Source organism: Gavia stellata, chromosome 16 (assembly GCF_030936135.1).
Source record: "Gavia stellata isolate bGavSte3 chromosome 16, bGavSte3.hap2, whole genome shotgun sequence".
Taxonomy (NCBI): Eukaryota; Metazoa; Chordata; class Aves; order Gaviiformes; family Gaviidae; genus Gavia; species Gavia stellata.
The window spans coordinates 6,769,340-6,787,055 of record NC_082609.1 but is presented as its reverse complement, the minus strand read 5'-3'; the positions used below and the strand labels follow the sequence as shown (position 1 = coordinate 6,787,055).

Sequence of the window (17,716 nt, the reverse complement as noted above, 5' to 3'; positions counted from 1 at the left end):
TGTAGAAATGACCAGTTCATTAGGTTGGGACAGAATTTACCACTGCTTTGGAGGAGAATATCCTTCTCCTTCCGTCACAATGAAACAGCAAACTCCCACCGTCACGCCATAGCAGATCATGCGGGGAAGGTTTACTTGTGGCTTGGTTCTCCCATCATGTCTTGGCCTCTCAGGAAGCAGATGACCCTTTTACTGGAACATCAATGACTTCCTGACAGGATCTTCATAGAGCCTGAAGCTCCCTGAAAGAAAAACAGGCTGTGATCTGCAGAATCAAGTGCTGGGGAGGTTGTTAGGCATCAGCATGCCCATGCCTCCAAGTGTGGAGCGTGGTCTGCAGCCCCTGCCTGGCAGTGATGTCTCTCGGGAAGGAACCAGAGACCACTTTCTTGTATCTATTTAGGAAAATGAAGCAGGGCATCAGAGAAAGAAATAAACAGAGAAATTAAAATCTAGTGTGGCAGTCAGAAGCTGAGCTGGAGAACAAGGGCCAGAGGCAGGTCAAGCTGGGGAGGAGGCAGAAAAGCTGGATTTTCAAATAAGTCCTTTGACAATTCATCTCTTGAGGACTCCAGATGTGACAGCCCAGCAGCCTGATCCAAGCTGGCATACTCAGTACTGCAAGCCCTCTTACCTCTTGTCCTTGCTCCAGTGAAGACCTACAAATCAAAGTTTTTCTTTTCTTTTTATCTTTAATGAGGAGGTCTGTTGAGTCTCTTTCCTGCATCTGGGAGTTACTTTCCAATCTGATGAACACTGACTTTTAGAGACAACACCAATGACAAGCTGCTGAGATCACGGTAGCAATCAAGCCTCCTTTGATGGCAGAGCTAAAAATATGCTCCCCAGCTGACACAGCCTTAGGGAGGAGAACATATAGTTTCGTATGGAAGAATACATCTTCCTTTGTCTCCATGTCATCTTCTGTCACAGGACACCACATCTGTTATAATCATGCAAGCAGGTTACATCTGTCTTCTGAACTGAAGCACCCATGTACAGACCCATACTACCTCCAACCCCAGAAAGAGTAAAGATTTAAAACCCTCTGAGTGCCTTGGAGGATGGTGTCGTTCACAGTTTTGCCTCTCTGGTCATGCTGGCACCCGTCAAGTTATTGCATGGCAGGAGACGCATCTTAGGGTCTGGAGGAAATCACCTTTGCCAGACCCCTAGGTTCAGTTTCAGTCCTCTCGATCAGCTAACCAGCTCTTTCCTTTCCTATCTGCTTCTCTGCCTGCTCTCCTCCTTGCTAAATCCAGGGTGCTGGTTTAGTTAAATTAGCTAAATCACAAGCTCCCTGGCTAACGAGGTGTCCCCAAGGCCTTGCTTTGGCACTTGTAAAGGAGACTGTGGTAAGTAGTGTCACTGCCACCTCCTGGGCTTTCTGAGGATGAGAGCTCATTCCATGGGTTGCAAATGCAGATTCATGCAAACGCTTTGCAAGAGATCATGGATTGCCCAGCTTCAAGCTGCACCAGCCTTCCCCGGCCAGCGGAGTGATGCCACTAACCAGCCCATGTTTGCAGAAGAGAGTAGGTCTCCTTCCCCTTGGAGGCATTAGCTAAAGATGGATCATTAAGGCTTTTGGGTAGGAGACATACAGATGAACAAGCATACACGGTAAAGGTTCTGCATTTGTAATGTGTAATATGTCAGGGGGTAAAAGGTTGAGCAACCACTTCGGCAAATGGAAATAGCAAAAAGGGCGTATTTTGCTGGCTAAATTAAAGCCTCCTCTGAGTGTGATTTTTCATGCTTCTGCATGTATAACTTGAACACAGAGAAAGGAAAAATTCATTTGTTTGGTCAGACAGAAATACACCACATTTATTGTTTTGAGAGATACAGGGGAGTATTTCTTCATGGCTGCGGTAGCTATAATGTTTTGGCAACACAATGTCTGGCCGAAAGAAGGCATTCACCCAAGAATGTCTCTGGGCTCAGTCAGCCTCAGTCCTAGAGGTGGATGTCCCGTCCCTAAACCTCTGTGGGCAGTGGTCCATTGCCAGGAGTCTGTTTCATGCTCCCATTTAGGGTGTTAGCCCTGAAGATGTACGACCTCCCTCTAACTGAGCCTTCAGTGTGGATGCTTTCTGGCTTGTTCTGGCAGCGGAAGAACATAAGAAAGCCGTTCCGATAGTTCTTGTTCATCCATCCATAGAGCAGGGGGTTGACAAATGTAGAGCACATGGCTCCGACATGGAAGACAGTGTACAGGAGTTTGTAGTCATGGAAGATAAGAACCAGATCCAGATCAATGGCAAGCTGGAATACGTGGAAGGGGAGCCAACAGACTGCGAATACCACAACTACCATCACTAGCATTTTGGTTGTCTTCCTCCTCCGGCACTGGTTTTCATTTCTAGAAGTGGGACTGACATGGTTTTTCAGCTTGAACCAGATCCTGGTATAGGCATAACAAATAATTGCAAGAGGAATAACATACTGCAGGAGGAGCATGGACAGGCTGTAGATAGTGGCATCTCTGTTATTACCAGAAGGCCATTTTTCTGAGCAGACAGCCATTTTGAGGTTGATGGATGGGATTTCCTCATACCGGTACTCTCTGAAGATGGCCAGAGGACCTGCTAGGACAGCTGCTGCTAGCCACATGACAGCTATGATAGTGAAGCTGAGCCTCTTGGAAATCCTGCTGTCCAGGTGGAAAACAATACACCGGTACCTATCCAGGGCAATCACAGTTAGGGTGAGAGTGGACACATGGACACTCAGAGCTTGAGCATAAGGGACCAGATGACAAAGAACAGCTCCAAACTTCCACTCATCCAGCAGCGTATAGACTAGGGTGAAAGGCAGACAGAGCGTGTCCACCATTAGATCTGCCAGGGCCAGGTTAGCTATGAAGAAGTTGGTGACGGTCCTCATGGTCTTGTACTTCACTATGATGTAGATGACCAAGGAGTTGCCGATGAACCCCAGCAGAATGATGAGGGAGTAGGCGGCAATCAGAACAACCTGGACCCCCAGAATCTTAGTGCTGTCCATCATAACGCTGCGGGAGCCAGAGAGATCCTGGCTAGGAGTGACAAAGTCCTTGGCATGCCAGCCCTGTGGCAGCTTCTCGTCTAATGCTGTCTTCTCCATGGTGAGGCTGCTGTTGGCTCCCTCCAACGGCCCCATGCCTGGCCTGGGACTTTCTGTCAGGAGGAGAAGGAGGTCTGGAACACAGACACAGCAGAAGTGAGAGCACAGGAGACAGCAGAGCATCTGCAAGAACTGAGACTCAAAGGGCATGTCCCACATGGCATTTCAGGCTAAAGAGCAGCAGCAGTGGCATCCTCCTTCCTTCCCCCTTACACCCCATCCTTCCTCACACTGAATGGCCTTTCAGCTCTCTTACACCTCCTGTTAGAGCCTATGATCAGTTGAATGCCAGTTCCCCAAGGAAAGGTCAGGGAAAAATGCAACTTTTCACACAAGTTTCTGAGATTCTGTTTATTTGAATTGAACAGGGAAGAACCCCTCAACCAGCCAGGGCCAGACTGGTAGGTCCTGAAAAGATCTCCCGCTCATGGAGACCCTTTGCACACTGCCTTTCCTGCTTCTTCAGGCTAGGCTTTGCAAAACAGGGAAGTCGCTTCAAACAAGCCAAAAATTTGGGACCTCTTGGGGCTGACAGAAGAAATATATGATGGTGTCAGTCATCTTTGATGAGATTTACTTGCCTGAAAAAATGCCCTAAGTCCTAACTCTTAAAGAACTAGAAAAGGAGAAAAACAAGACACTCAGATTCAAGGTGTTCTTCTCCACCTCCCCATAACAATTTATTTCCAGATTGTGCACGAGTTTTTTTCAGTTTCTTATTTCTCACCTCTCCGGGTGACAATATCTGTCACCCTGTCTCTGCATGAGTCTCCGCCACTGTTTCTGCTAGTGATGCCACCATGCAACTCAACCCAGTGTGACCAGTACCCCCTGCTCCCGACCCCGGTAATGTGGTTAGCATAACTAATGCCATTTTACGGGGCAAACAGCCATTCTCTGTGACTGAGCGGGTCATGTATTTGTTCCCTTTCCCTAATTATCAGGCCCTGAAGGTCCTGTGAACCAAGTAGACAAACCAAACAGTTTTCTTCTCCCCTTCCCTGCCAGCCTCAAGGTTCCTGGACGCCAGACCGATTACTCCCTTCCTTGCTGGCCTTGAAGGTCCCAGGCACCCCGCCAGCCAAGTGTTGTTGATGACCCCGTCACAGAACAGGGAAGCATAACAGCGCACAGAGCACTGTCTATAAAATCAAGCAGTTACAAGTCCTAAGTGGGGAACTGCTGGACAATGAGACCCGTGACCCCCCCATGGCCAGGGATACCCCCACTGTCCTCTGCTCCAAGGATGGACCGAGTGACTCGTCTTCTTTTGTATGATTTTTGAGTCTAGATTATGATTGCTATATTGATACAGCAAACCACGTATTAAGATTTGACCTGAACTGCAGAGGGTCCAGATGATTAGAAATTATAAGCTAGTTTGTATTATAAATTCTAGATTACTTAGGTGATTAGAAGTCATAAGTTAAATTGTATTATAAATTATGTATTACTTAGGTGATTAGAGATCATAAATTAAGTTCAGTTAGGGTCTAGGTGATTAGAAATAAGAAGTTAAGTTGTATTACAAATTCTGTATTACACTACTTAGAGATTGTACTATATTGATTCCACTTGTAGAAATTCTGTGCCATTCTACTCATAAATTCTGTGCCATACTAATCATAATATCCTGTTAAGAAAATAGAGCTTTAATTGTAACCACGATGTAGTGCCGTCATCATTCTGCCAAGAATCCCTAAAAGAACCTGTCTGTCCCCTCAGTGTCGGTGACACCCAGGCACCCGCCAGCTTTGCCGAGGAGGGAGCTCCTGCAGAGACGTGCATGTACGAGGGGCAAAGAGCTGAAGCTGTGAACAAGCCTCCCCCAGAGCTGTTGCTGAGCGTCCAGGCGCAAACAAGCCCGAGAGCCAAAGCCCCAGCATCAGTGAGCCTCCTGCCACGTGGTGCTCAAACATCTGCCTGAATATGGCTTTGGGAGCAGGGAGCCCGACTGATGAGCCAGAACTGACTCAGTCTGGAACCCATGGCTGGCGTTTGGTGCCATTGTAACAGCAGAGTGTTGTCATGGCAGGGTTTTCATTCAGTCCAAACACAGCAGGAGAAAAGCCAGCTCTGTTACTGGCTCATTCTCAGACTCCGTGTCTCAGCATTGCTGCTGGGGTATGTGGAGAGGGGTGGACATGGCCCCTCACATACCCTCTCTCCCCAGCACTGTCTGTGGGGCCCCCATTCCCACTGCACCCTGGATCAAAAGTGAGCAAAAGTCATCACTCTGCCCAAACAGGGTGGTCTGCAGAGCACCATGTTTTCTCTGACCTGCAGAGAGAGGGGATGATGCTCTGCCACTGAGGGAGGGATGCACAGGGCATAAATGAGGCTGGGAATTAGAGGCAGCCTGTTGGGCACCTTCTCAGCCCCCCTGAGGAACTCACTGCTCTGGGCTTGTACCAGGTGAGACTGGAGAATGCTGACTGGGTGCTGGTGGGCTTCCCACTGGTCCGTGCCCTGCAAGATGAATGTTTAAGGACAGCCTGTCCTCGGGAAGGGAGAATGCTTTCTGTGCAGAGCACCTGCATTTAAGCTAGTTCCTTAAACAAATAGCATGAAATAATGGTGGCAAGATGGTAAAGGTGGCAGCAATTACATTGCAATGAATAATAAATGGCAGCTTGTTCTTTCATCGCTTCTCAGAGCAAGGGTTGTGATTCCCCCTCGGGAGCTGCTCCTAGGAATCTGCCTGGCCGGCTGCAAACCGGGGCCCTTGCGGAGATGCAGCAAAAGAGCTGCCGGTGGTAGACCGTCCCTGCTTGAACACTTGCTTTCTCCTGCCCTCTCCATGTCCGTTGGCTTGCCTGACTTGTCTAACTCTGCTGGCCAATTTATGCCAATGATTCCTTTAAATGAAGTTGTTGGTCGTATACCGTGATCATGGAGACCATATAGCCACCGGTAAGAGGGTAGGAATGGAGCTTTAAGCAGCAGGAAGGAAAAGTGGGTGGATTTGCTGGGGTGAGGGTTTGCTTAAGGATGATCTCAGACCTCCATGACACAGCTGCCCCCAGCCCTGGAAAGGTAACCCCAAAAACAAAAGGGGGACCCCAACTCCTAAGGCAGGAGAGGGGAGCTCAAAGCCGCCCTGCACAGCCGATGCAGTGGGAAGCAGAGCAGGGGGACAGGCTGGGCCCCGGGAAGGTGGCACAGCCACAGCCTCTTCGACAGAGCCCGACCCACAGGCAGCAGCAGCCCAGCCCAGAGCCTTCCCTCCGACACCCCTGCTGCAGCTGGCCCCGAAGCAAACCTTACTGCCAGAAGAGCAAGGTCTGCGAAGGAAACAGAGCAAGGGCTGGGCACACTTTCAGTGGCTGTCCTTTCCCTGCTTGCTCTCCGTCAGGGTTTTTATACCTTCCAGATTGGCTGGCATTACTTTATCACTATCACTTGTTATCCCCTTGTCGGTGGCTTGCCTGTCCCATTTATCTTTAGTACCCAAGTCTTGGCACGACACCAGTGGACACTCCCTTCTCTTTTTCCCCATCTCACCCACCAACTGGCTGCCAGTTCCTGTGTTCACATCTCAGGCTATTTCCTTTCACTGGAGATTGGCAGCTACCCACCATCTGAGAGGAGCCAGGAACATCATGATTATTGGAGCTGTTTCGCTTCCTAACAAAATGGCCCTAATGGAGTTATTATTTGATTTGGTTTGCTTTGTTTTTTTTCCAAAGGGGAACTATTAAAAATCAATTAAGGCATTTTAATTAAGAGGCAAAATGGTCATAATAAATGTTCCCACTCCAGGGACTGCCTGAAGGTCACAGGGGTGGTGCTAGGAGTGGACCGAGGTCCGTTCCAGCAAGTAATGGAAGTGCTGGCATATGTGTAGGCTGCTGCCAGGCGCACGCTCCCGTGCCCAGCAGGCCAGCCAGGCTAGATGGAAAAATCCTTGGAGCTGAGAGCCAACTGCTTTTGGGAGAGCAAAACAGCAGGGCAGACCAGGAGGAGGCAGAAATAATATCCTAAGCCCTTTCCTCTGTGCTGGGCTGCCATGAAGGGATGTAGAAACAGGGCATTGCCTGGATCCTGCCCTCACCGTCACCTCCAGCTGAGTTTCAGCCTGAGGCAGGGCTGGGACCCAGGGATGGCTCCCAAAGGAGGCAGAGAGCTGTGCACTGTGCCCTGTGCCAGCAGACTTCAGCCTTTGGGAAGCGGGGAAGAGGAGGGGGAAGCACAGAGGAGCTGCGAAACCTCAGCCCTTTGCTGAGCACACCACTGTTGGTGACTGCAAGGGACAGTGACCACTGTGGCAACTCCAAAATCCATTCCTACAGAGGGTCTGGACTAGATCCCCTGGGACTCACATGCACCTCTGCTTCTTGAGGAAGCCCTGGCTCCCTGTATGTCCCCGCTGCAGCCCTGGGTACGCAGCCAGCCTGGTCCAGATCTGTCAGGGCACATCCAGGTCTGGTAGAGCCATCTGCAACGTCTCGCAGGGTTCAGAAAGCAGGGCTGGAGGGGTGGGCAGAGGGCTGGAGAAAACAGAGCTTGTTAATTAAAATTCCTCTTTTTGTCCCGGGCAGTGAGACTGGGGTCACTGCAGCCAGCAGGCATGCAGAGTGGGGGCAAGGGGTGCAGAAAAGAGGGAGATAGGGACAAATGTTGCTCCGACTGTGACCAGAAATTACAATTCTATCACAGTTATCACTGATTCGAAAGGAAGGAGTGGAGGGACGTGGGGCAGCCTCTGCTCTCTGGCTAACGACAGCCACAATCTTTCTACAGCAGCGCTGGGGCGTGAGGGCTGAGGCTGATGGATATTTTCATGGCTTGGCTTACTGATTTATTCCATGCTGTGTCCTTCCTCCAAAGCAGCTCAATTCCATGAAAGTCCTTCATCTCCAGCAGCCCAATCTAGAGCACTGACTCATCTCATCCCCAGTCCCAAATCTGGCAGCAGTCAGGTGTCCATAGCAAAGAGGTCTGAGACTATCCCTCATCACCAGAACCCAGTTGTCATATGGGGCAAGCCACCTTCTACCACCTTCATGTTCCCCTACAGCACTCGAGAGGCAGCAGTGTTCAGCCCTGCACCCCACAGCGCAGCACTTAGGGAGGAGAACACAATAAACTGAGATACAGAGGTTAACCAGCTTGCCAGAGGCCACACAGCACATCCACGGCAGGGCTGGGAACAGAGCCCAAGTTTGCTAACTCCAGCCTCCTGCGCTCACCACCAGAGAGGACTCCGCATCTGTCAGGATAAAACCTGAACATAGATTTCAGGAGCAGCATGAAAATGCAAAATGTGAGTGATGGAGGGGAGGGCATTTTGCCTTCTCTGTGCAATGGGCTGGTTTCAGGGCAAACAGCAGCTCTGGGATGATTTCCTGAAGCCAAAGAGCAGATAGAAATTGCCCCAGGTCTTTCCATCTCCAGTGAAGGGGTGATTGCCCCACTATGACACTATGGCAGAAAGGAAGACCCTCTGACCTGCCCATCATCTGCTGCAGCTTTGCAAATTATCTATCCAGATCAGGTCCATTGGTGCAGAAACCTAATGGCATCAGACACGCACTGCCACTTGCAAAGCTCCAGGGCCCCGGAGCTGCTACCGGGGAACTCCAGGGTAGAACTGGCAGCGGGAGACAAAGTGCAAGGAGGAGGAGATACCCCAGGGATTTCTTCTGGTTCCTCACTCTAAACATCTGCACGTCCCTCCCTAGGCTGGAGCCACGGAAGACTCTGAAGGGGACGAAGCAAGGAGGATGCCTTAGTCACTCAGCTCAGGACAGGATGAAAAAGGTGGTGATGAGGAGAGACCTGTTTAGCAGGAATACACACTTTCTCCTGGAAATTTCTCCTACAGAAAGCTGGGGGGAACAGTGCAGGGCCCTCTGCCCTGCGGGACACACCATGGGAGCAGAGCAATGCTGGCTGGGAGACAGGGCTCAGTGGGTGATGCTGCAATGAAGCCACACTAGTTGTCAGGGCTGCAGAAGGGAAGAGACAGTCTGGTGGAAGGATCCTGGTTAACCTGGGGAGTCTGTTGCCTCCTGAAATTTAGGGAGTCTGGGGTAGATGAGACAAGGAAGGGGAGAGAAATAACAACCCCACTAACAGAACAACCAGGGAGCAAACCCAGTATCCTGCTTTGGGACGGACCAGAAACTGTGTAGGTGAAATGCAAGCTACCACAGGACTATAAGAGGCTCTCTCTCTTCAACAGTTAACATGCAATGAGTGCAGAAAGAAAGCAAGCACCAATTTTCCTCCTGCAGTCCCCTATCTCCCTTTGCATCTCTCTCTTTGAGGGCACTGATCTCTGGCAGGCAGCCCAGTGCCAGCAACATGTGCAGTCCCAGCACGGAGGAGCTGACGGGAGGTTTGTACCAAGCCACGAGGAGGCAGATTGCGGGAGAGCTCAGGATTTCTCAGACAGTCGCGCACCTCAGCCCCACACCTGCAGCACGCTGCTCCGTAGCTGTGTGTGCCTGGTTTCTGCAGCGCCCTGGAGCAACCTGCTGCCCTGACTGCTCTCGCTCAGCATCCTGCTTCCCAGACTCCCTGCTTTTGCTCAGGGACCGTTCGAAACTGTCCTGCCAGTATCTCTTGTTCACTTTCTCTGTATTCCAGCTCTCAGGGCTGTCAGTCCCCAAATTCAGTTTCCCAAAGATGCTTGGACCTTTTTTGCTTGAACCATGTGGCACTGCCAAGACCTGGCCCCATCTCAGCCCTGACACTCAGATGAGCCCTCCCCGACCCACCTGCAAAGGCGAGAGCGTCCTCCTCCTTCGGGAACCGAGCTGCTCACCTCGAGTTACCGTCTCATTGCTGGCCAGGATGGAGCGCTTCGTCCTCCTCACTCTCTGGGAGTCAACCTGTGGTAAAGGGGTGAAAAGCACTTTTCTGTAACTGTCCCCAGAAAAGCGAGGAAGTCAGGCGGGGATCTGGGCTGCTGGAGGGTGCTTCATCGCTGGGGGTAGCTTCGGTACCCCACCTTGAGCATCCGGAGAGCACCCTTTTGCAGGGTGACTGACAGCCCCTGTCTCACAAAGCTGGATGCTGTGTTAGCTCCTGAATGAGAGAAAGGCAGGGAGCGTGTGTTTAACAAACAGAAATGGAAAGGGGGAGGGAGCCTGCTGCTGCTGTTTATACAGTGTTCAGCCACTGAGGGGCTTCTTGCATCGAGGAGAGAGAAGCTTTTCCACCACAGCCAGTTCCCTCTCCAGGGAGAAGTGGTGGGAGCTGGAGGTCTGCAGGCTCCTCATCCGTGCCACTGACCTGGGCAAGTGTCCACCCACCCTCACGCCACAGCTCTCCCATCTGCTCAGGCTTTAAACTCATTCGGGACTGGCACGGTCTTGTCCAGGGGTGGATGTCCCCTGCAGCAAGAGGTCTGCAGGTCCTGCAACTCAGCAGGAGTCACGGACCTCCCCCTGCCCTCCTCTACCTCGGTGCTTGTACAGCACCCTGCCCAGAGCAGGCTGCTGCTGCGGGTACTCTTGGGATGCAAATAAAAGTAATGGTGAGAAGTTTTAGCAACTTGGCAATGGCTCGGTCTGTTCTAGAGCCAGATTCAGTGTGGAGCTAGGAACCCGAGTGAGTTTCTATTTTAGGGTGCTCAGCACTGTCCACACATCTGGAGCAAGAGAGAGGCACAAAAGCAGCATCCTCATGCCCAAATCTGCAAAATCCAAGCTCGCGGGAGCCCAGGAAAGCACCCTGTGGGCAGCACAGGGAAGCAGGAGAAGCACAGCTTCCTACCTGGCCAAAGGTTTTGCCTTCAAAGAGAAGAGGTCAGGTGTGTTCCCAGCATAGGATTTCTACCACAGGCAATGTGTGAGTTTGCAGCTCACCTGGGATAGGAGGTGCTCCCAGAGGTTAGGGAGGAGGACACTTCTTGCCTTCAAGTATCTGCAGCCAGAAGTTTATCAGAGGAGTCTTGCTCATCACCCCTATAGTGGACTTTCGTTTCCGTTTCTTTGCAAGAATGGAAACAAGGAGGGTTTTCAACCAACTTTCTGTGCCGCAAAAGTCGCGATACACCAGGAAAAAGAAAACGCTCCAATGGCTCAGCAGAAAAAGGAGAGCGAGAACATTCCTGAAGTCAGTCACACAGAAAGTGGCACTTGAACCCAAGACTCAGACAAGGGTCCTCATAAGTCCCATCCTTCCCCCTTCTCTCCCCATTTCCCCTTCAGGAAGGAAAGGGCTCGGCACACCGGTGCTGACAGCCAGGCAAATCTAACAGCTGCACTAGATGGATTTTTGTGGGAGTTTTGTGTCTTCTTCCCCTTTGTTTTCCCTGAGGCTGTTGATTTAGCTGATCGGGAAAGCTGAGAGTGGACAAGAGCAGGACAAGACAAACCTGCTTGGAAGGGACCGTTGCTGTCTCGCAGTGGTCCGTAGGGAGAGGCAAAGAGCAGCTAATGGGAAGTGAGTGGTGCATGCTATTCCCTGTGAATGGATACTCCTCCTCTCCAGGGTCCTCAGCAGTGGATGGTTGATTTCTGCTGAAGAGAGATTTTTTTTCCTCTTTCTCTTCTGGTGTAAGACTTTTCTTGCCTATTCCCGAGTCCTTTGCTACAGCTCCCCAATCTTCTCTTCCCCGGGGCTGGAATAAGATGCCTGGGGAAAAGGCAGTGATTGACAGGAGAGAAACTCACTGCAGCCTGAAGCTGTGAACCTTCATCAGGACCATGGGATGAATTTCAGTCAGTTTTGGCAAGTGGTGTTCGCTGGATGACAGCAAATGCAAACTCTTAAATCACAGATTAGTCAGTGCAAGTCCGCAAGACCACCCTCTCCTATGGTCTCAGGGGTCCAGTGGAGAGGTTAGCACCAAAACCCACCATGCTCCTAAACATCACCTCACCTCTTCGACTAGATAACTCAGTCAGCCGAAGAGCCCCTGTGCTTGGCAGGACAGACAGAGCCCAGGAAGGGAGAGCTGCCTGCAATCCATGGTGATACACAGAGTCACGAAGAGTCCCCCTGCAAGTGATCCTACTGTGACACAGAGCAGTGCAGTAAGGGAAGGTCGAGCTCTCAGCACGCCTGGGGTGTCAATCCAACTGGCTGCCACCGGCCCGGGGTTTGGCCCCTGCTCCCTCCGTGTTCCCCAGCTTTCTCCCCGGGAGCCAGCTTCTTCTCACAGCACTGCAGACGCGGGCTGCCTGCCAGCCTGCCTAATCTCACCCAGCTACAACATAATTACTGCCAGTGGCGAGTGCACGCAGCGTAGCCCTGACGCAGCCCAGCCCTCAGCTTCTTGGCAGCTAAGGGACACCCGGGGTCCACTCTGCCAGAGCCTCTCACCTTCTTGGTGGGTCAAGAGGAGCAGTTGTGGCACAGGCTGCCCGTGGCAGCCTGAACACCGAGGTGCAAAAAGACCTCCCCACGCAGCTAACACAACCCAAAGCAGCTGAGGGTCTTCCCAGCCTCAACCAGCCACTGCACCCTGAAGTATGAGGATGGGGAAATACGAGAATGGTCCCTTGCATCGTCCCAGGGTGTGGAAGGCTCCACAGCCCCGAGCAGCGGTGCCAGGACCCTCAAACCCTGGGGTATTTGCACAGACAGGCTGGGTACACACAAACGCCTGCCTGGGTGTGCCAGGAGTCTCGTGTCCTTTCAAACACGATGGGATCGTTCAAAGGATCTTTGCAGCCCAAAAGCCTTTCCCAGCGGTTGGGTTTTGATTAGGCAAAAGTGAGTCTGCTCCCCCGTTCTTCCGAGAATACAACAATGGATTTTATGCTTCAGGGAGCAAAAATGATGTCAAAAAGCTGAGAAACGGGGCAGAGGAGTGTGCTGCCCTTTCACCAGCCCATCATCTGCTCTGCCTCAGGGAGGAGGCAGGTCCTCAGTCTGAACACCTTGCAGCTGTAAGCCGTACTCTGTAGCTCAACTTCTGTCATAAAAGAAAGGCATATTATCTGATCGCTTCCCTGGGAGAAATCTCTAAGAAATCTGTTACCAAGGCTTCCAGATGCTCCAGTTCATCCTGCTTCATCTGGAGCAGCAACACTGACATACTTAAAAAAGCAGCTTTACATTTTTCAAACATCTGTTTAATTCCACCTGCGTGTAACCAAAATATTTCCACTGCTCCTTCCTGCGGTGTCAAGCCTGTGTTTTGCTGAGCAGCCTCAGATGCATCAGCATGTTGTGGTAACACAAAAGCCCCTTTTCCATTTGAGCCCTGGAGTTCACGGATGCAGTGGATTTGGGAGCCTGTGATGCTTTTGGGAACTAAATTAGCCACAAAGCTGCTCAGAGGTGGGAGGGAGGATAGAAAGCTGTCTGCACCCTCTCTGAATTTAAAAGCAGGTTCTCATTTCGTAACTGCTTTTTGTCCCCATATGAACATTTCTGGAATTAGTGGAGGAGCAGAGATAGGGACCAGGTTTTGCTGAAATACCTGAGCGGGCTGACACCGTGATGAGAGGCATCGGAGAAGCAGGAGGAGAGATGAGCTGTGTGGGTTGGCCTGGGACTGCTGCAGCCAGGAAAGAGGAGATCATATGGAAAGACATTAATGGCGTTTGTGTCCTACCAAAGAGGACACACATCACCACGCATCAGCTCCTGGCAGAGCTGGGAGCGGACAGGGACAGGGCTCCAGTCAGGGCAGACCCACAGGGCTCATTTGAGTAAGTCGATCAACGCCGAGGAGGGTTTACCCCTTCCACTCCCTTTCCACCCCTGGATCTCCCTCCAACATGCAAAATCCCCTTCATCATCTTCACATCAGGGCAGAAGGACTCGGGCAGCTGGGCAGGGTTCCTCGGGGCAGACAGCAGTGCCTCTGAGCCCAGAACTGGCCCCTGCATTTAGCTGCCATTTCTGCAAGTCACTGCACTCAAAGCTCTGCTAATTTATTAGGGGGTTGTTGCTTGTTGTTTGTGTACTGAGCCGGCTAGAAAACAGCTTCTGCAGAAGAGGATAATTGCAGTCAGATAAGCTCTTCAGAGCCGGGATTGAAAAAATATGATATATTGTACACCAGCAGTTGTCTGGATAAACTAGAAATCTGGCTGAGTTTTTGGGTAGGAGAGTGTTTCCTGGTCTGTCACGGACTCCCTGTCTGCCTTTGGGCAAATCACTTGATGTGTCTCAATTCCCTGTGCGTAACAGAGGTGGTAAAAATGCTTCACTCCGGCACACACACACACGGAGCAGTGGGCTACGTGCACTCCGGGGGACCGGGTGCTTGGATGCGCGGGAGTGGCAGCCCTGCCAGGACAGCTGAGGGATCACACTTTTGCCCCGTGGGATTTCTTTCTAAGTTGCCCATGTCGTTTAGGCAGCGTGTTCTGCAATCAGGGTCTTGCTCTCCCAGGCTGGATACTCCTGCTTCATAGTCCCACGATGAAGCTACAAATCTCTGGTCAGTCTGTTGCTCCTGAGATGACAAATGCTGCTGTAAATGTTGGGATGTGACAAGAGGAGCAGGCAGAGCTGGATGGGCTGATGGCAGCCCCAGCGTAAACTGTACCTAAGCGTCAAGACTGAAGGCGAAGCAAGTGCCGGGGAAATACTGAGAGCACAGCATGTTTTCTATGGGCTTGATGCTGCTGAAAGGCATCAGGTTGCCAGGAGCAGAGCTCCGGTGCTCAGCACCACTGTAGAGGCAGCAGGATCATATTTGCTGCTTCACTACCTCGCTCCATCTCTAGTCCTGCGGGGACCCACATTAGCTGTCAGCAAGGGGCAGCTTATCCACACCCTGCTCAGCTCTGCGGTGCTGGGCCGGCGGCAGCGTCGGTGCACACCATCGCTGCTGGCGGCTCTTCACACTGGGGCAGGAGAGTCAGATCCACTCCTGATACCAACCCAGGGATTTGGCTGGAAATCCATTTGGCTCCATGTTCCCCAGAAACGTGACTCAGAAGCCACCGTCTGACACTGAGAGATAAGTATGACACCGAGTCCCCCAGGAGAAAGAGCAGCGTCCCCAGGGTATGAGCAGAGCACGCACAAGCCGAGCGGAGACCGGGCTGGAAAGCACAAAGCCTTATAAAGGCAGTGCTCTGGGTTTGTCCTTCTTTCAGCTCTTCCAGGCGATGAAAAGGACAGCTCACAACCCTAATTAACTGGAACATGCTAATACCACTGAGCTTCCCTGGCCAGCAAATTTGGCACGAGGCATGTGGGACACTTTCCAAACAACTGCTCAGGGGAGCGCGTGCCTGCAATTTATTATTCAATGATCAGCGTTTCCTCTCTGCCTCCACTGGAGAGCTCAGACCAGACACATGAGGGAGCTGAGTCTAGAGCCTGCAAATCCACTTCGAAAGCCATTTCATGCTGGAGGGAGAAGAGACTTATTTCTCCCCAGGCATTAAAGGTATTTCAGGTGCCAGGGGAAATACAGCTTTGCACAGTGTTACCTCTGTGAGCGCTCAGGGCTTCCAAATGCTGCAGCATGCGGTGCTCTGCTTCCCACAGGGAAAACTACATTCCTTCAGGGTGACATTCACTCTGGGAAGAAGATGCGCAGCCTCCCATGACACCCTCCTTTGAGGACCAGAGCGGCGTGCATCGTCACTTTACAGAGCGAAGTAGAGGAGCGCAGCCAGCCCTGGTAGCCGGAGAAAGGGGAAAGGTGGCAGGGGCCCTGGCGCCATGTCTTCAGGGTGGGCTATTCCCTGTTTTGACAGCTGTCCTGGGCAAGTCAGTGCCCCGGCTTATTCCCCTGAAAAGGAGGGGGAAGGAGCCCACCAAGCTCCTATTACAAATAAATCAGTCTGTGAACTTTGAATGGGGAGCAAAGAGCAGGGCTCTGAAAAAGACCAATTCATCCCCATGGTAAGATCATCACTCTTGGTGTTTACTGTGCTGTCAAAAAAGGAGGCAGAAGGTGCAGCCTCCCGAAGGCCACCGCCTGCCTCTGGCCTCCGCTTCAGCCTGGCCGCCTCCTGCGGTGGCCCTGACCCCGGGGCCATTCAGGACAGCGCCGGCACAGGGCTTGGGTGGCAGTGAGCTGCCCGACCGAGTGCTGCCACAGCCTCGCTTGTACAGACAGTGGGAATGGGCCAGAAGATTTGTGTAATATTCCCAGGACCGCGTCGGTTTGACCATCCAACCTTCCCCCTTTGGGGCCAAAGGACTCCTGCTCCCCTACTCCTCCCTGTCACCAGCATCATGCCCATGCATCCCTCCTCCTCGGCTGGCCTGCCCCTCATCCTCGGCATCGCCCGCGGCCGTTGGCTGCGAGGCCAGGCATGGTACCACATGCTTACAGAGGGCACATCTCTCCCCGCTCCCTCCTCATCGCATCCTTTGCAAACATTCGTTGTTACGGCAACAGCTCCAGGAGAATCTTTTTGAGGATCTTCCCAATTTTTTTACAAAGATAGAGACACTTTAATGATTTTCCTTAAAGGAGGTGGTTATCTCACTTAACGGCAACTGAATTTGTTTCATTTTGTTTCTGGCGACCACTTTGGTAATGCTCGGGCTCTGGCTTTCACTGTGTGGCGGTAAGAAAATGGAAGGCGGAAGGGTAGAGCCAAGTGCGAAGAGCTGTTTTTAAATCTTGCTGGGGGTCACAGGAGGGTGCCTCCAGGCTGAGGCTGCCGAGCTGCAGGTGGGGATGAGTCTAAGTTTCTCCAAAATGAGTGAGATTTTGGAGCACATCTGCATCTTTCTCAGATAGCAAAGCCCAAGGAAAATAGCAAGGGGGAACATTTATGCCCAATAACCTGTGCTTTGCAGGAAATGCTGCACTGAGAGACCTTGTTCTTCTTGTTTCTATAGAAGAAACATCCCTTTTGACTTTGCCCCCATTTGGCTTTTGAAGGCTGCATGATGGTGAATGAATTCTGTCTGTCTCCTCTGAACGGGCTGGAGATTTTCATATGTGACCTTTGGGGGTGCTGCAGAGAACTGGGCTCTGCGGCCGTCTTGCAAGTAATGAATATAGCAAACAGCCTCAGACCAGCCAGGGGAAAGCAGTCTGGGGATGTGATGTGACCACAGGGCTGGATTTCATGGCTACTGTGTTCTGACCGTGGAATATGGATGACAACCCACAAAAGACTCGAGCACCTTGAGTGGCCAAGGCTGTCCAGCCCATTTTTTGTAGGATGAACTCATGAAGACCTTTCCCACATCCCTGCTGCACAAAGCTGAGGTCAGAAACCTAAAAAAAAAAACCAAAATCCACATGTTTCAGGCCCTGCAGAGGCAGCTTGACACATCTGTGAATGCTCGGCAGCCTCACCATGAACCAGGCATCCAGGTGCAGCAGAGGAGTGTTACGAGGCATCCTTCAGCCAGGGACCAGGCAACGGGCTGGCTGGGGAGCTGAAGCATGACCCATCGTGGGGGAGGCTGAGAGGACAAACTGGTTTTGGCCAAGCCCTGTGCTGTGTGTGGAATATCAGAGAGGTTTCATGCATAGCTCAGAATAAACAAGCAAGCAAGCAGCAGCCAGAAATGTTAATATTGCAGAAATCTCCTGGTTTTGGCGCCTGGGTGTGGGGAGCTGAAGGACACTGGTGGAATGCAAACATGGATTCCTTGCTGCCCGGAGGGGCAGCATGGGGAATCTCACATCTTGGCATGTCAGACCGCCTGGCGGGCCGGCTCGTGATGGTTTACATGAGGAGTCCCGCGGAGGGAGACTGGGCTGAGAAGT

The 17,716-nt window shown here is 51.8% G+C and overlaps 1 protein-coding gene across 1 annotated transcript; it reads right to left on the bottom strand.

Annotated features, from left to right (window-relative positions):
• Window positions 1-1,980: 1,980 nt before the first annotated feature.
• On the bottom strand, window positions 1,981-3,218 carry LOC104261624 (neuropeptide Y receptor type 2). The gene has a single exon (XM_009817748.2). It carries the CDS (start codon window positions 3,142-3,144, stop codon window positions 1,981-1,983), a length of 1,164 nt encoding a protein of 387 aa, XP_009816050.1. The 5' UTR covers window positions 3,145-3,218.
• Between the last annotated feature and the right edge of the window lie 14,498 nt (window positions 3,219-17,716).